Source organism: Equus quagga, chromosome 15 (assembly GCF_021613505.1).
Source record: "Equus quagga isolate Etosha38 chromosome 15, UCLA_HA_Equagga_1.0, whole genome shotgun sequence".
NCBI lineage: Eukaryota > Metazoa > Chordata > Mammalia > Perissodactyla > Equidae > Equus > Equus quagga.
The window spans coordinates 12,787,708-12,805,212 of NC_060281.1; the positions used below are offsets into that span (position 1 = coordinate 12,787,708).

The 17,505-nt window shown below is 41.0% G+C and overlaps 1 protein-coding gene across 1 annotated transcript in view; it reads right to left on the bottom strand.

Moving 5' to 3' along the window:
- LRRC1 (leucine rich repeat containing 1) overlaps positions 1-17,505 on the bottom strand; it is a 126,456-nt gene that overhangs the window by 21,796 nt on the left and 87,155 nt on the right. The window contains exons 5-9 of the mRNA XM_046639220.1: positions 13,922-13,978; positions 13,569-13,632; positions 12,937-13,011; positions 3,097-3,241; positions 789-907 (exon numbers count right to left, since the gene is read on the bottom strand). Coding sequence (XP_046495176.1) covers positions 789-907; positions 3,097-3,241; positions 12,937-13,011; positions 13,569-13,632; positions 13,922-13,978 — 460 coding nt within the window. The remainder of the gene's footprint in view (positions 1-788; positions 908-3,096; positions 3,242-12,936; positions 13,012-13,568; positions 13,633-13,921; positions 13,979-17,505) is intronic.

Sequence of the window (17,505 nt, forward strand, 5' to 3'; positions counted from 1 at the left end):
TCTGCTCTTTTCACTTAGAGAGCATTACTTCCTCTTTTTATAAAGAAAGAAGAAAAGAAAAGAAAGAGGAAAAAGGAGAAAGAAAGTAGGATAAAAAATAAAGTGACAAAATGAAGATAGAGAAAAGAAAAGAGAAAGGTGGGAAGGTAAACTGAAAAGAAATAGCGGCTACAAGACAACTAGGAGAAAAAGACGACGAAGTGATAAAGGAAAGACCGAGGAAGCAGCAGGAGGGGAGCAGGCAGCTGAGCCTGGCTATCACCTGCTAACGTACCCCTGGCAGGTGAGGCAGGCCAAGGCCTGGCCCTTGGTAGGATGCGGAAGCCCAGTCCCCAAAAGAGAGCATTCCTCCCCAATCCCACCAAGGCTTTCCCTGGCCGGCCACCGTTTCTTCCCCCTCTCTCTCGCTCTCCCCACGTGCTCGAAGAAACCAAAGAGAACAGTGTTTCCTCCGGTGGTCCTTGGACGCCACAGCAGAGATAGTGGCACCTCCTCTGGCCGTGGCTTATCCCTACCTCTCACGGGGACCTCAGAGAAGTGACAGTTCAGCCCCTGCATTGGAAGTACCACAAGTGGGAGACACACCCTGACAGGGGAGCTTAAACAGGATAAAAACTGATCACCTCTACATCATGCACTTGCTTCTCCAGTCCCTTTATGAGACATAACGTAAGGAAATTTCCATTTAGTCCACCCAAATTACAAACAAGTAGAATCTACCCAAATAAGCCTTGCTGATCCAGAAACCACACTGTCAACACCCATCTGAACGCGCAAACCACACCCACCAGGAGCCGGTTCTCGGTGAGAACTAACTCTGTGAGGCTCTCACAGTCCCCAACGGCTTCAGGCAGCTGGGCGAGTCTGTTCTGATCCACCTTCAAGATCGACAGCTTCTTCAGCTTTCCTGCAAAAGCGGTATTTAACCTCATTAGCTGGAACTGTTTTCCTTTCCTATCTGCTCTTCTTTTTGTTGTTAACAGTTTCAACTAGCTTTCCGCATTATGAAATTACATCATTCTCATTTAGATCACTAAAGATTGAGAGTTAAAATAATGTGTTCAGAACATCAAAAACAGTCAGAAATTAGAAGCAGATCACTTAAAAAGTCACTACCCAAAAATATCATATCAAAGCCAGAAAATTCAAAGGAAAACCAACATCTGGCTCTTGATGGAGCTCTAAGGACAGGAGATGTCTCGTGTACAGAGGAGAGACTTTTGTTTTACTCCAAGAAGCATCCTTACTAAAAACAAAACAGTAAGTTTAGCTTATTACATCACCTACGAATGAAAGTGACTCAGTGACGATCCCTATTGTGAAGTCTATCTACATGTGCAGAATAAGACTGTCATCTTTGAAAGACGTATTAAGGACTGGGTCTAATTCACGCAGGGCAAGAAGAGTGGGCTGGACAGGACAGACCGGTGATGCCCTAAGGCCATGGAAATGAAGAACGGTTTACTGCAGGCTCCTCAGAGTCCCTGGTGAGTGAAGAAAATCCTACACCATTCAGATCCTCGTTTTCAACTGCAACTCAGGGGACAGAGTCCACAGAGCAGATGGCCTTTGTTATACACTGAGAGTGGCTGGCATGATGACACTTTTCCCAGTAAAATCAGAAAATGGCCTCCGACTTAAGAGACCTAAAGCTGGAGAAAGGGAAATGTTGAAAGGATTAACTTGCCTCCTGTGCAGTCACAGGGCAAGGCAGAACCAACCGGTTCTTAAGCTCCTTACTTAGCACAATCAATAATCCATTATTACCACGGTCCCCAGAGGGTTTCCACCTGTCCTCAGGGTCAGGAGCCACATGAGCATTCCCCACTGGGCTGGGCATGCTGAATCTACACCCGACACACCTCACCCCAACAGAGGGGTCTCCTGAACAATACCACTGGCAAGTCATCTTGCAGCCTCTCCTTGAATACTTCTAGTGACAGGGCACTCATTTCTTTTCTAAGCAGCCCAAACTACTTGGTAACAAATTTTTTTTTTAAAGCTCTTTCTTAAATCAAGTTGAGATTCACAGCCCTTTCATTTCACCCAAACGAACTAGAAGATGTAATAAATCTCGTTTCCTCCTACATAATAGCCTTCCAATGCTTCAAGTCAGCCATCTCAGGCCTCCTCCTTCTCCCTAGTCCAGGCAACAAAACACCCCCAGTTCCTACAGCTGCTTTCAGCCGCCATATATGATTGTCAGCGAACATTGCTACCTAGAGTCAAAATCCTCATCAATTTTCCAGGCAACCTGAACCAAAAGGCAGAGTCCGTCTTCCTGCTGCGTTCTATGATCAGTTACCACTTTTATCTCGACCAAACACCAGGAAGGAAGAGGTCCTCTGTCATACAGCTTTGCCGACTACTGAAAATCTTTCAACAGCTTCCTTTGAAGTTTTGAATACAAGTTAAATGAACGTCAAAGACAACTACCCTAGGACAACTATATAGTTAAATATAGTTTCTTACAATTTCTAAGCGGCTTTGCAGACATGGAGCTGCCAGTCCATGTCTGTTTACATCTTCTCAGTTTGTGTTTATTTTCTCACACTGGACTGAATTCCCTGATGGTAAAGGAAACGTCTGGACTAAATTTTTTTGTTAAAGGAAATAGCATAGAATGGTTAAAGGAAAAGATTATTCTCAATGTGCTAGAAAAGGTTCAACCCAAGCACACCATTCTCCCTTTAACAGCCCTTCCCTAGTCACGCAATAAGGTCAAAGTTACTTTCTCATAAACTATTTAGGATGCTCAGTGAGACATTTCTTAGTGATTGCTCATAGGCCTGAAACACATTCTATTATTGGGGCCAATCTCTACTGAAATCACTGAGATAAGATGCAGATGAAAGAGATATGAGTCAACACTCATAAGTAATAATACCTTTTAATTGCTACCAAACCAGAACGACAGAAATACTTGCGTATAGAGAAGCTTAAATTGTATTAAATATTCTTTGCAGTCCTTCTTCTAAAACAAACAATGAGATGACTGAAAGAGCCACATCCTCAGGACCTGAGAGTGGTGACCAAAAGACGAGAGTGTGCCCCAACAGCCAGCACCGTTAGTAGTGACTTACTGTCAATACTTACCAATGCCATCCGGAATTGTTTCTAATAAGTTCTGGGAAATGACTAAATCCGTTAATGAAGTCAGGCCACTGATTTCTTCAGGAAGTCTTTCCAACCTGTTTTCAGAGACATCTAAGCACAGCAGGTTCTTCAGATTTCCTATCTCCTACATCAATGACACAGAAAAAGAAACTCATGCTTAAATCTGTCATAGCACAGAGGACTTTGTTACAGTGATTTTTCGCAATCAAATCCCAAAGTAGTCCTAAGGATGTTTCTTTAGCGTCCATTTAAATGCGAAGGCTGGAGTAAATTTCCAGACCCCCTTCCAATAAAAACGGGAAACTGTATGAATCACAGACGTGGAGCTGGGAGGGACGCCAAGTCCTCCAACTCCAGGCAGGCATGGAATCGTTCTCACTGATAGATGAAGAGACTGGCACCAAGAGAGAACAAATGACTTTAAAGAAACACAATTAGGGGAACAAAAGAATCTAGAATCCAGTTCTCCTAGTTTGGAAGCAATCACTTAGCAAGCAGCTCACACTTCAGGGTGACCTGTGATTTTCTCTGTTGAGAAATCATCTACTTTCTATCTCCCACGGCAGGTGGTTCTTGTCACAACAAATATCGATGCAACTGCTCCCCAGCAAAACTGGAGCAGACAGACCCACTGACACCTCTAACATCAACAGAAGAGAGAGGCATACTGCTTTTAAGAAAACAGCCTATCCAGGTTGGGGAAAGTACCTCAATGAGTTTAACATTCTATTCAAGAGTTATCTTCCATTCCCAAAATGCATATTTTCTCTCCTATAATCGCCTCCACTTTTCCATTCTCACCACCACTACATTAAATTCCTACTCTCATTACCTTCTCACCTGGACGGGTGGCTCTGGTCTTGACTCTCAGTACCCAAGTCTGTTCTACAAACTCTGTTTCCATATTTCCCTCCTGGAAACACAGCTCACTCTAGTCATGGAATCAGACCACCCTTCTACTCAAAACATGTCTAGTGGCTCCCTGATGCCTACATAAGTACACATTCCTCAATCTGTATTTAATTTGGTCTCATCTTTTCTTTCCAGCCTACCTCCTACCTAAGATGCATCCTATGATGCCACTCCTGTATTTCCTGTCTTTGGGGAACCAGACTACATTTCTACTAATTTCAGGCAAGACCCCTGAAGTTGTTCTACTTTTTGATTAATTCCTTCTAACATGTCTTTGTATCCTTTTCTTTCTTTCATGAATGAAGACAGGAAGATAATTCTGATTATTATTTGAGACTGTTTAATGTGTTTAGTCCTGGTTTAATAGAAGCTTATCTAGGGGGGCAAATGAGATGTTTAAATAACTGTTTATAACATGATCACTGGAGTTCTAATTTCTTTGTGTTTAGGATGTGGCATTTTTCACATACTCACATATGCACAACTGTATATATACTCTTATCCCATCATGTCTAACAGCTGATATCTTATTAAATTCCTGATAACTTCCTGGCATTTCCCCCCCATATTTTGACTCCTAAAGTAACCAGAATTCTCTCAATCAGGATTTCTCATAACTTCCTGGAGAAATCTAAGTATTAATCAAACCCTCACCCACATCAGCTGCTGACCTGTCCTCTCCTTTTCCCAAATGCAGCCAAGACCTCAGAAATGGACTGAAACTATTCCTTGGTTCCACTAGTCATAAGCGATGTCATGATAACGCCAGGCTATAACCACAACAACTGAAACTGTACTTACTATTTGCTCGGAAGATGGCAGTGTAGGAGGACTCTGAACTCACCTCCTCCCACGGACACAACCAATTTACAGCTACCCTTGGAATAATTACCCCTAAGAAAGAACTGGAAACTGGATAAAAAGGACTCCTACAACAAGGAACAGTACTGACTGAGGTGGAAGAGGCAGAAATACCTTTCTGGAGAGGAAAATACTACATGCTAGCCGTGGCGCTTCATGGCCGGGAGCAATCTTAAGGTATGAATCCTTCCCTGGAGGAGTGGGGGAGCTGAGCAGGGGAGCGTTACCACAATAAGCAGCTGTTGAACTCAACACAACTGAGACAAGTGCCACAATATCTAGCTTTGCTGGCTATTAAATATAACGGGAAATACCCCCAGGACAGCTATTGAATGTAAGAGAAAGAAAAGCCTGTTCTTAAAGGGCACATGCACAAATTCACCTGTTTCAGAAAGCAAAACAAAATCACAAGAAAGGTGCATAACCATTTGGTGAAAAGAGACTCACCTGATGGGCTCTAGGCACATCTCAGGGAGGTAGAAGGCTGCTGGGACCACCTCCCCAGGGACTGAGTCTTTGGCAGCAGCCATTATTGTGACCTAGTACAGGCATGCTGACATAGATGCTGCAAGATGCCATTAGAGTTCTTCCCTGGCCTGTTAGCCCAGAGTCTTCCCTGCCCACTAGAGCACTGATTTAATCCAGTGAAGCCAGAGCAGGCAGCCAGAGCTAGGGACTGGCCCCACCAACCAGCAAGCCTTTGGGCAATTTGTGGGCCTGCATAGGTGGGATGTGGGGGACCTCTGCAGTGGGGTGAGTGGGTCCACTTCAGTGAGTCCAATCAGGTGCACAGGGCAGGACTATATTGACGGGGTGTGTGGCCCTGTGGGTGGGGGGGCTTGTCAGCTGCAGCTGATCTGTGCTTCTCAAACAGCCACATAGGCGATCTGCCCTACCTTCCAAAGTCTGAAACAATTGTGTGCTGCCACACCCGGGGCCAGCCCCACCCAGCTGCACTCCTGAGAAAGCTGACAACAGCCTTGCAGGCTGGAGGTCTAAGCAATTGTGAGCCCCCGAGCCTAGCAACCAGTCACGCTGGGGACGTACTCATTCAACAGAATAACTGCAACAGGAACGTGCTATTAGATCTTGTAGTCAACTGTGCTGGGACTCCCCAAACCAGATAAAGTGACTGAAGGGACTGTAGCAGCTGCACATAGCTGAGTGCTACAACTAGCTAGCCAGCCTAGCCTCCCCAGGGACCTGCAGCAAGAGCAACCCAGCCATAACAGAAGGACACATGTAGCCCACACAGGGGACACTCTTGGAACATTGGGGACTGGTGATGAGAGGAAAGCACACTGCTGGGCCTCATAAGGCATCTCTTACATATGACCACCTCGCCAAGATCAGGAGACACAGCTGATCTACCTAATACATAGCTGTAATCACAGAGAAAGATACAAAATGAGGGAACAAAGAAATATGTCCCAAACAAGGGAACAGGACAAATCTTGAGAAAAATAACCAAACAAAACAAAGATAAACAATCCACTAACTTATAAGGATGGTCACTGATCTTGGGAGAAGAATGGATGAACTCAGAGAGAACTTCAACAAAGAAGTGGAAAATATAAAAAGAACCAGTCAGAAATGAAGAATAATGGAAATAAAAAATTCACTAGAGGAAATCAATAGCAGAGCAGATGATACAGAAAAATGGATTGGCAAGCTGGACGAAAGACTAGAGAAAATCACCCAAGCTGAACAGATAAAAAGAAAAAAGAATTAAAAAGAATGAGGATAGTCTAAGGGACCTCTGGGACCACATCAAGTGCACTAAGATCTGTATTATAGGTGTCCGATAAGGAGAAGAGACAAGGGGGCAGAGAATCTATACACCTAAGAGAGAGACAAAACAGCAGAGAATCTATTTGAAGAAATAATGCCTGAAAACTCTCATCACCTAAGTAAACAGACATCCAGGTACAGGAAGCACAGAGAGCACCAAACAAGATGAACCCAAAGAGGACAACGCCAAGACATATTATAATTAAAATATCAAGAATTAAAGCTAAAAGGGGGCTGGCCCCATGGCTGAGTAGTTGAGTTTGCGCGCTCCGGTGCAGGTGGCCCAGTGTTTCGGTGATTCGAATCCTGGGCGCAGACATGGCACTGCTCATCGAACCACGCTGAGGTACATGCCACAACTAGAAGGACCGACAATGAAGAATACACAACAATGTACCAGGGGGCTTTAGGGAGAAAAAGGAAAAAAATAAAATCTTTAAAAAAAAACAATTAAAGATAAAAAGAAAATCCTAAAAGCTACAAGAGAAAGGCAATAAGTTACATACAAAGGAAACCCCATAAGGCTGTCAGCAGACTTCTCAGCAGAAACCTTACAGGCTAGAAGGAAGTGGCATGATATATTTAAAGTACTGAAAGGAAAAAACCTACAGCCAAGAATACTCTACCTGGCAAAGTTATCATTCAGAATGGAAAGAGAGATAGTTTTCCAGACAAACAAAAACTAAAGGAGTTTATCACCAGTAAACCAGCCTTACAAAAAATGGCAAACAGATTTACTTAAGTGGAAAAGAAAAGACCGCAAACAGGAATAAGAAAATTATAAAAAAATAAATGAATAAAATCACTGGTAAAGGGAAATATGCAGTAAAAGTAGCAGATCAACCACCTATGAAGCTAACATGAAGGTCAAAACACAAAAGTACCAAAATTATAGATTTCCATGATAGGAGGTTAACAGATACACATGCACAAAAACATGTTAAATATAACATCAAAAACATCAAATGTGGGAGTAAAGGAGTAAAAGAGAAGAGCTTCTAGCAAGAGGTAAAACTTAAGAGACCATCAACTTAATATAGATTGCTATTTACACAGCTTATTACATATGAACCGCATGGTAACCAGAAACCCAAAACCTATAATAAATACACAAATGATTAAGAGAAAGGAACCCAAACATAATACTAAAGAAAGCTATCAAACCACAAAGGAAGAGAGCAAGAGAAGAAAAGAACAGAGAAGAACTACTAAAACACCTAGGAAAAAAGTTAACATAATGGCAATAAGTACATTCTTATCAATAGCTACTATAAATGTCAATGGACTAAATGCTCTAATGAAAAGACATGGGGTGGCTGATTGGATAAAAAAACAAGACCCACGTATATGTGCATACAAGAGACACACTTCAGACTTAAAGACATTCACAAAATGAAAGTGAAGGGATGGAAAAAGATACTCCATGAAAATGGCATTGAAAAGAAAGCTGGGGTAGCAATACTTATCTCAGACAAAATAGACTTTAAAACAAAAACTGTAACAAGACACAAAGAAAGGCACTACATAATGATAGAGGGAACAAGCCAACAAGAGGATATAACACTAGTAAATATCTACACACCCAACATAGGAGCACCTAAATATATAAAGCAACTATTAACAGACATAAGAGGAGAAATAGACAGTAACACAGTAACAGTAGGGGACTTTAATACTCCACTTACACCAACGGATAGATCATCCAAGCAGAAGATCAATAAGTAGACACTGGCCTTAAATGACACATTAGATCAGATGGACTCAGTAGACATATCCAGAACATTCCATCCAAAAACCACAGAATACACATTCTTTTTGAATCATGTGGAACATTCTCCAGGATAGATCACATTATTAGGCCACAAGACAGGTCTCAATAAATTTAAGAAGACTGAAATAATACCAAGCATCTTTTCTGACCACAACAGTATGAAACTAGAAATCAAGTACAGTAAGAAAACTAGAAAAGTCATAAATATGTGGAGATTAAAGAAAATGCTAGTGAACAATGATTAGGTCAGGGGCGAAATCAAAGGAGAAATCAACAAATACCTGGAGACAAATGAAAATGAAAACACCACATTTAACAAAATTTATGGGATACAGAAAAAGGTGTTCTAAGAGTGAAGTTTATACCAATACAGGCCTACCTCAACATACAAGAAAAATCCCCGATAAACAATCTAACAGTGCACCTAAAGGAAGTAGAAAAAGAAGAACAAACAAAGCCCCAAATCAGTAGAAGGAAGGAAATAATAACAATTAGAGTGGAAGTAAATGAATAGAGACTGAAAAAATAATAGTGAAAATCAATGAAACTAAGAGCTGGTTCTTTGAAAAGATAAACAAAATTGACAACTCTTTAGTGATACTCATCAAGAAAAAGAGAGAGCAGGCTCAAATAAATAAAATTAGAAATGAAAGAAGAGAAATTATAAAAGACACCTCAGAAATACAAAAGATTACAAGAGAATACTATGAAAAGCTATATGCCAACAAACTGGATAATCTAGAATAAATGGATAAATTCTTAGAATCATACAACCTTCCAAAACTGAATCAAGAAGAAGTACAGAATTTGAATAGACCAGTCACCAGTAAGGAGATCAAAACAGTAATCAAAAACCTCCCCAAAAATAAAAGTCCAGGACCAGATGGCTTCCCTGGTGAATTCTACCAGTCAAAGAAGACTTAATACCTATGTTTCTCAAACTCTTCCAAAAAAATGAAGAGGAAAGGAAGCTTCCTAACTCATTCTACAAGGCCAACATTACCCTGATACCAAACCAGACAAGGACAACACAAAAAAGAGAAAATTACAGGCCAATATCACTGATGAACATTGATCTAAAAATCCTCAAGAAAATACTAGCAAATCAAATACAACAATATATTAAAAAGATCATATACCATGATCAAGTAGGATTTACACCACGGATGCAGGGATGGTTCAACATCATCACATCAATCAACATGCTATACCACATTAACAAAATGAAAAATATACAATCACATGATCATCTCAATAGATGCTAAGAAAGCATTTGACAAGATACAGCAACCATTTATGATAAAAACCTGAATAAAATAGCTATAGAAGGAAAGTATCTCAAAATAATAAAAGACATATATGACGAACCCACAGCTAATATCATACTCAATGGAGAAAAACTGAAAGCTATCCCTCTAAGAATAGGACCCACACAAGGAGGCCCACTTTCACCACTCTTATTTAACATAGTATTGGAAGTCCTAGCCAGAGCAATCAGGGAAGACAAAGAAATAAAAGAGATCCAAATTGGAAAGGAAGAAGCAAAACTGTCACTAATTGTAAATGACATGATTTTCAATAAAGGAAACCCTAAAGAATCTACCAAAAAACTTTTGGAAATAATAAGAATACAGTAAAGTTGCAGGATACAAAATCAACATACAAAACTCAGTTGTGTTTCTATACACTAACAATGAAGTAGCAGGAAGAGAAATTAAGAATACAATCCCCTTTACAATTGCAACAAAAAGAGTAAAATACCTAGGAATAAAATAACCAAAGAGGTGAAAGACCTCTACACTGAAAAGTATAAAACATTGTTGAAAGAAACTGAAGACACAAAGAAATGGAAGGATATTCTGTGTTCTTGGCTGGAAGAATTCTTCCTAAAGCAAACTACAGATTCAATGCAATCCCCATCAAAGTTCCAAAGACACTTTCACAGAAATAGAACAAAGAATCCTAAAATTTACATGGAACAACAAAAGATCCCAAATAACCAAAGGAATCCTGAGAAAAAAAGAACAAAGCTGGAGGTGTCACACTCCCTGATTTCAAAATACACTACAAAGCCATAGTAACCAAAACAGCATGATACTGGCACAAAAACAGACACATAGATCAATGGAACAGAATCGAGAGCCCAGAAATAAACCCACACCTCTATGGACAGCTAATTTTCAACAAGGGAGCCAAGAACATAAAATGCAGGAAGGAGAGTCTCTTCAATAAATGGTGCTGGGAAAACTGGACAGCCACATGCAAAAGAATGAAAGTAGACCATTATCTTACACCATACACAAAAATTAACTCAAAATGGCTTAAAGACTTGAATGTAAGACCTGAAACCACAAAACTTCTAGAAGAAAACATAGGCAGTAGCTCACTGACATCAGTCTTAGCAGCATATTTTCAAACACTATGTCTGATCAGGCAAGGGAAACTAAAGGAAAAATAAACAAATGGGACTACATCAACTAAAAAGCTTCTACACAGCAAAGGAAACCATCAACAAAAGGAAAAGACCACCTTACAATTGGGAGAAGAGATCTGCAAACCCTATATCTGATAAAGGGTTAAGATCCAACATATATAAAGAACTCATACTCCTCAACAACAAAAAGACTAACAACCCAATGAAACAATGGCAAAAGATCTGAACAGACATTTCTCCAAAGAAGCGATACAGATGGCCAACAGGCACATGAAAAGGTGTTTAACATCACTAATTATTAGGGAAATGCAAATCAAAACTACAATGAGATATTACCTCATGCCTGCCAGAATGGCTATAAATTAACAAGATTATAAATAAACGTTGAGAGGATATGGATAAAACAGAAATCTCATACAATGCTGGCTGGAGTGCAAACTGGTGCAGCCACTACGGAATACAGTACGGAGATTCCTCAAAAAACTAAGAATAGAACTACCATGTGATCCAGCTATTCCACTGCTAGGTATTTGTCCAAACAACATGAAAACACAAATGTGCACATATGCACCCCTATGTTCACTGTGACATTATTCACAATAGCCAAGTCTTGGGAACAACTGAAGTGCCCATCAAGGGAGGAATGGATAAAGATTCTCATACTACGTGAAGTAAGTCAGAGAGAGTCAAATACAATATGATCTCACTCATAAACTGAAGATAAAAACACGGCAACAACACACACACCCACAGAGACAGAGACTGGATCGGTGGTTACCAGAGAGGAAGGAGGGAAAGAGGTGACTGGGCACGAGCAAGGTGATGGAGGGTAATTAGTCTTTGGGTGGTAAACATGATGTAGTCTATACAGAAATAGAAATACCACGATGTACACCTGAAATTTATACAATGTTATAAAACCAATGTTACCTCAATGAAAATAATTAAATTTAAAAAAAAAGAAGAAAGAAAAAATTATCTGGGGCACACCTAGGAAAAGGGTTGACTTAATGGTGTTTTAACCTTATTAATGCACAATAAATGGGCTGGATAATTCTAAACTGACAGAATGATTTCTCATAGCTAGAGAATAACCCTTCTTCCTCACCTTTTCTCCTTTTAAGGAAATAAAGTATATTAAAGATAAATAAATAAATAAAACAAGAGTGTACTGAAGTACTTTTTTCTAATGTCGGATTTCCCTGTGTTACTATGGCATTCCCCACCTCAAGCACACAGCCCCATCGCAACACTGCTGAGCAGAGACAGCCTCTGAATTAGTTTAAAATACCAGCACGCAGACCATCATGAAATATATCCTGACTTTAAAGACTGGCTGTAAGATACACCAAAGAATAAAATTCAGTTAAGAGCTGGAGCAAAAGAAAATACAGGGAAAATGCCTTTTTTTGTTGTTATTTTGGTTTCATTTGTTACTTTAGGTTTCTCTCTCAACCAATGAGAAGGCAGGCCTGCTTCCTGAGATCCCACAAGAAAACCATGCATTCAGAAGTCTATATAAGACTCCATTTCATTTGGAACATAGTTCTCACACAGGAAAAACCAGAACACCATGGCATTCTATCTAAACCATAAGCAATACTTGGAAGAAACATGAAATAAAAGCTGTTAACTTGCTTTTACATCAACAATTGCAGGACAAAATGTGGTCCAAATTATCCCAAAGCACTTGGTACATGACAAAGGATGGCAGAAATGTACACCATCAGAATCAGGGGCTGATAATTTACAAATTTGCTGGGCTTACAGTAAGGCCTACGGGTGGCAAGGGTGAGATAAAAAGTGGACCTCACGAACTAAAGGATCTGCTTACTCTCTGTAGAAATGGTGGGGAGGCTTTCAATTTTTCTACGGCAACACAGCACGGTGAGTGTAGCAATATATTTTTCCACAGGTGCTTTTCCAACCAATATTTTTGGTTTTCAAGATCCATTTTATATAAAGTCTCATGTAGAAGCAGGAAATACATGATGGTGGTAGTGGCTGCTGTCTTATGTTTTGGGGGTGACAACGTGAGACAACCACTCACCTGAGGTAATTCTGACAGCTGATTTCCGTCCAACCAGAGATCCTTCAGATGGAAGAGAGCTCCGATTGATTCTGGCTAAAACAAAAAGAACAATGTTATGGTAACAAAGATCCAATTTTCAGTCTTCCATTAAGAAACAAAGAATCCTAATTCAACAGTTAATAATTGGGTACCATTAAGAAACAAAGAATCCTAATTCAACAGTTAATAATTTGCTGGTACTTCTCCCCCTTCCTAAAAGCACGCCCAACACTCTCCAAGAACGCCAGTCATTTCCACGTACACCCATCATCTCTAGTCCCGATCCTCCCACCCCTGAATCATAACTCCTAACCTGTGTGAACTGAAGAACATTCGTTAACGTTGCCAAGCTATATCTGTGGAAATGCTGGTTTATAGCATCCCTACAGATCTCCCCAAAAACATATAATTTTTTTGGTAAGGAAGATTAGCCCTGAGCCAACATCCATTGCCAACCCTCCTCTTTTTGCTGAGGAAGATTGGCCCTGAGCTAACCTCCGTGCCCATCTTCTTCTACTTTATATGTGAGATGCCTGTCACAGTGTGGCTTGATTTTGTGAACATAACAAAGGGCAAAGTTAAATCCAAATCTCTCTTCAATACAGACTTACCAAATTATATATTTCATTGTTTCCTAAATCAAGTTCTTCTAGCCTCCGTAGCTGGGTAAGAGAGCTATTTAAAAAAAAAAAGGGGGGGGGAGGTCTTAGACAGTACTTAGAAATGCTGAGCAATATGACATTCCTCACTAGGACTAGTTTCCAAAAATAAGATTCATTTGGACTTTACGGAAGTAAACATTGCATAGGGAGGACTATTAAGAGAAGAATGGCATCTCCCAAACTTTCCAAAAGATACACAATCTCTTTTTAACAAAATACTGTAGTTCTTTTTTTTTCCTTCTTCAATGTTTAAAGAAATTCATTCGGTACAAAACCTCCTCTTATTTTCCCCAGAGACTCACTCAGGAAGATACGTAAGAAGATTCTCTCTCAGTTCCAGTGAAGCCAGGTTATAAAGACTAGAAATGAACAGAAGAAAAAAGTATAAGGAAAATTCCTGAGATTCTTCCTATCCCCCTCCCCACACACCCACTCCACAAGCAGCAATGCAATAAAACCTTGCACATCACCTCCCAGGGGAAAAATATTTATGACCACCACTCCCACCAAAAACAACAGTCTCTACCTCCTGAATTTTACTGTTAAAATGAAAACCCTCACTCAAATACCTTGTACGTTTGACATGTGAAAATAACTCACTCGTCATTGAAAGACAACCACTCCTGGGACCAAGACAGAAGCCGGATATGTGCTTCCAGACTTTAGTATGTCAAAAATGTGCCGTTACCATCAGACAGTGATGCCTTTAATCTCACAGAGCTCAGAGCTCTCCTTCCAGACAGCAGTGGGAGACCACCCCCTTTGAAAGGAGTGTGCATCTCAATGCAGAGAGTGCAGGTGCTCGGCTTAAGCTCATGCCCTCACAGAGCAAGTGACAGCAGCGTTAGGGAAGGAACTGCAGTCACAGGCATCAGGGATAAGGCAGTAACGCACCTCTCGCGGTGCCTGGAACACAAGGCTGACTAAATAGATGGTAGCGATAATAACGTTGCTTTTATTCTTATTAAACCCCAGGATGGCGCTCTTTTCAGCAGACTCTCCTGCCTCTCAGGTATAATCCACGTTTTCTGGGGGCACGGTGAAAGGAGACAGATGTTCTCCGCAGACACTGGTTATCTGGGAGGGATTCTCACAGGCGGGGGCACTGCTGCCTCGCCCGGAACCCCACACCTCCAAGCAGAGGCACACGCACAACCCCGACTCAGGAGATAACCGATTCATCTGTCACTCCAACAGGCATTGCACTAAGCTCTACACCAACTGCAAACTCAAACTTGTGCGAACGTCACCATAGTGACATCCAGAATTGGAGGACTTTTAAGTGGAGCGCACAGGACACAAGGAGTCAGACATCATCCCAACACTGTAATCCGCCTTAATCCTGTATTCTCCTTCCAACATAAAAGCCAGAATCATGGGGACTAAGGAAGCTGGTTTCACAACACGAGAAAATGTAAATTCGATCGGCCTGAACAGTATGTATACATACTAAAGCCCATTTGCTTGAAAATGTATTTTAATTATACTATGAAATGCACAAATTCTCTAACTCCTTCTCCAATTCTTGAAAACTGAATAGCTTTCACAATTAAAGCAAGAGCAAATAAATAAAACTCTTTAGAATATATTTTTAAGAAAAATCAAAATCCCTACTAACATGTAATTACACATTTAACAGCGACATTCTTCAAAAAACTGTAGTCAGGTGGGTGTAGCTCCTAGTTCCACTTCCTCTGGGCAAAATATTCAAGAAACAACAGTGGGAAGGAGAAGGAGGTGAGAAGGACGCCACCCCGCATCTACTCCCCAGAGCATCTCTACATACGGGTGAAAACAGTTTAACAGTAACCGTAAGAGTAAAAATGTAAAAACAAAAGGCTTTGCTTTCAGTTTAAAATTTTCATGTAACCCCAAGCCAGTTTGATTGCAGAAGTGGTGCTCATTTGGCTATTTTCACATTTATATTTTAAAAATCACTGAGAGAATTATCATTTTTATCTATTCAACACATTACTTTCAAAACCTATTCTGACATACTAAAGACATCCACTAATAAAAGGAGGGAAAAGTCCCTCTTTGCTTTACAAACGTTACTTGCTGGGCACCATCAAAAGCACCTTAAAAAGCAGTTTACACACGCCTGATGCTGTCTGCAGCCTTGGTCCGAGGCCTGCAGCCTGAAACAGAGAACAGCGCTGGGGAGACACCTGCCCCTCCCTGTGGCAGGAGGCGCTGTGCAATGTCCTTACACAGGTCATTGCTTGATCAGTAACAGCCCAGTCCATGATGACATGATTAGGAAAGGCAGGCTCTGTGTGAGGTCCATTAGAAAGCAGCACAGCCACCATTCAAACCTGCTCCAAAGCCAGAACTCCCGCCCCCACCCTACACTGCCTAGAGGCACCTTGGGGCCCTCCATTCTCTGGAACGCTCTCTCTAAAATTTACATTTTAAAAATCATATTATTTTGGGTAAATATATAAGTCTTACCTTCTTAACCACACCAAGGACACTGGGACTTTTATTGGTTTATGTCACTTTAAAAATATGATACACATTTTAAAGGTATGTTTAAATGCTGTCTTGAGGATAAAAGGCATAGGCCACAGTTATTAAAAGCAAATACTGCTTGAGCAAAAAATGCCAACAGACTTATGGACATATAGAACTTGATGATAATGTCATGTTAGATTAAATGCAGAGTTCCCAGTCTATCACACTAACACCCGAATAGAACATCCTGTTAAGTAAAAAAGTTCTGACTACAAAACCTCTTAGTTTCTATTGTTTTTAGAGAGCAGGGGAAAATGTGAACGTATGGGTGTTACAACAACAAATATCATATTTTTGTAACCTTTCAAAATTCAAAAATTAATGTAAAACAAGGCATACAGAATAGCAGCCTTTCTGAGTTGATGCTTCCCCAGCATTTAAAACTATTTAAAATGAACTCACTCAGATATTATATCAGACTCCACGGACCACTGATGCCACTCGGAAAAGAGCCCCCGGAGTCTGAGGCGAGAGGGGCCTGAGGCTTGGACTCAAACCCCGCCTGTGCCTCACTGACCAGCTGGATTTGCTCGGCTGAGGGCCTTCACCACCATACCTCGATTTCACCTACAAATGAATATAATCATCTCTACCACGGCGATCAGGGCATAATATATTTTCCCTTCAAGTTAACAGAGCCAGTTTTGTGCCTTATTTCCTTGAGACGGGCCCTGTCCCTAGGCACAGTCAGGTACCTTACAAGTGCATGTAACCTGAGTCAGGTATTCTGGAAGATTGCTACAAGACGCAATCAACCACAGGAGTCATCCCCATCACAGAACACTCCTCAAAGGACAGGTCCTACAGATGGTGAGCTGCTCGCACTGGCCAACTTTTAACTAATCAGATATTGTCCCTAACTGGTGACCAATTAGACAACAAGGAACAGGAAACAAAGGGATAGCTTTGACTCCCATCTCTCATATGAGCCCAAACCTCAGCAGATAATCTGCACTAGTCATTCTCAGCTCAGAGAATCATTAACTGATTCTAGAATGAAACCATGGGTTTGGTTCTCACGGGGAGCTTGCCTTGGATAGTCCCAGACCCAGTGCAGAAGCCCACTCGAGCACGTGGTTCTCCAGACTGTTCTAGTAACAGCGACGTAAACCAGGATCTGCCTGAGTGCAGATCTAGACCAGAGATATTAACACTAAAATGAATGAAAGAACGAATGATCGCCCTTCCTAGTCTTTCAGAAGACAGCATCTTCAATGGAGACTTCAGGACAGTGCCTTCCCCATCAAGGCAACCTATTCAATTCAACGCAAACATCTCTGCATCTCTTACAGTACCTAACAAGGAACACACTGCTGAGAAGTGCTGCAGTGGGGGATGTGATCCCAATTCTGTCCATTTCAGAGGTCAGGCC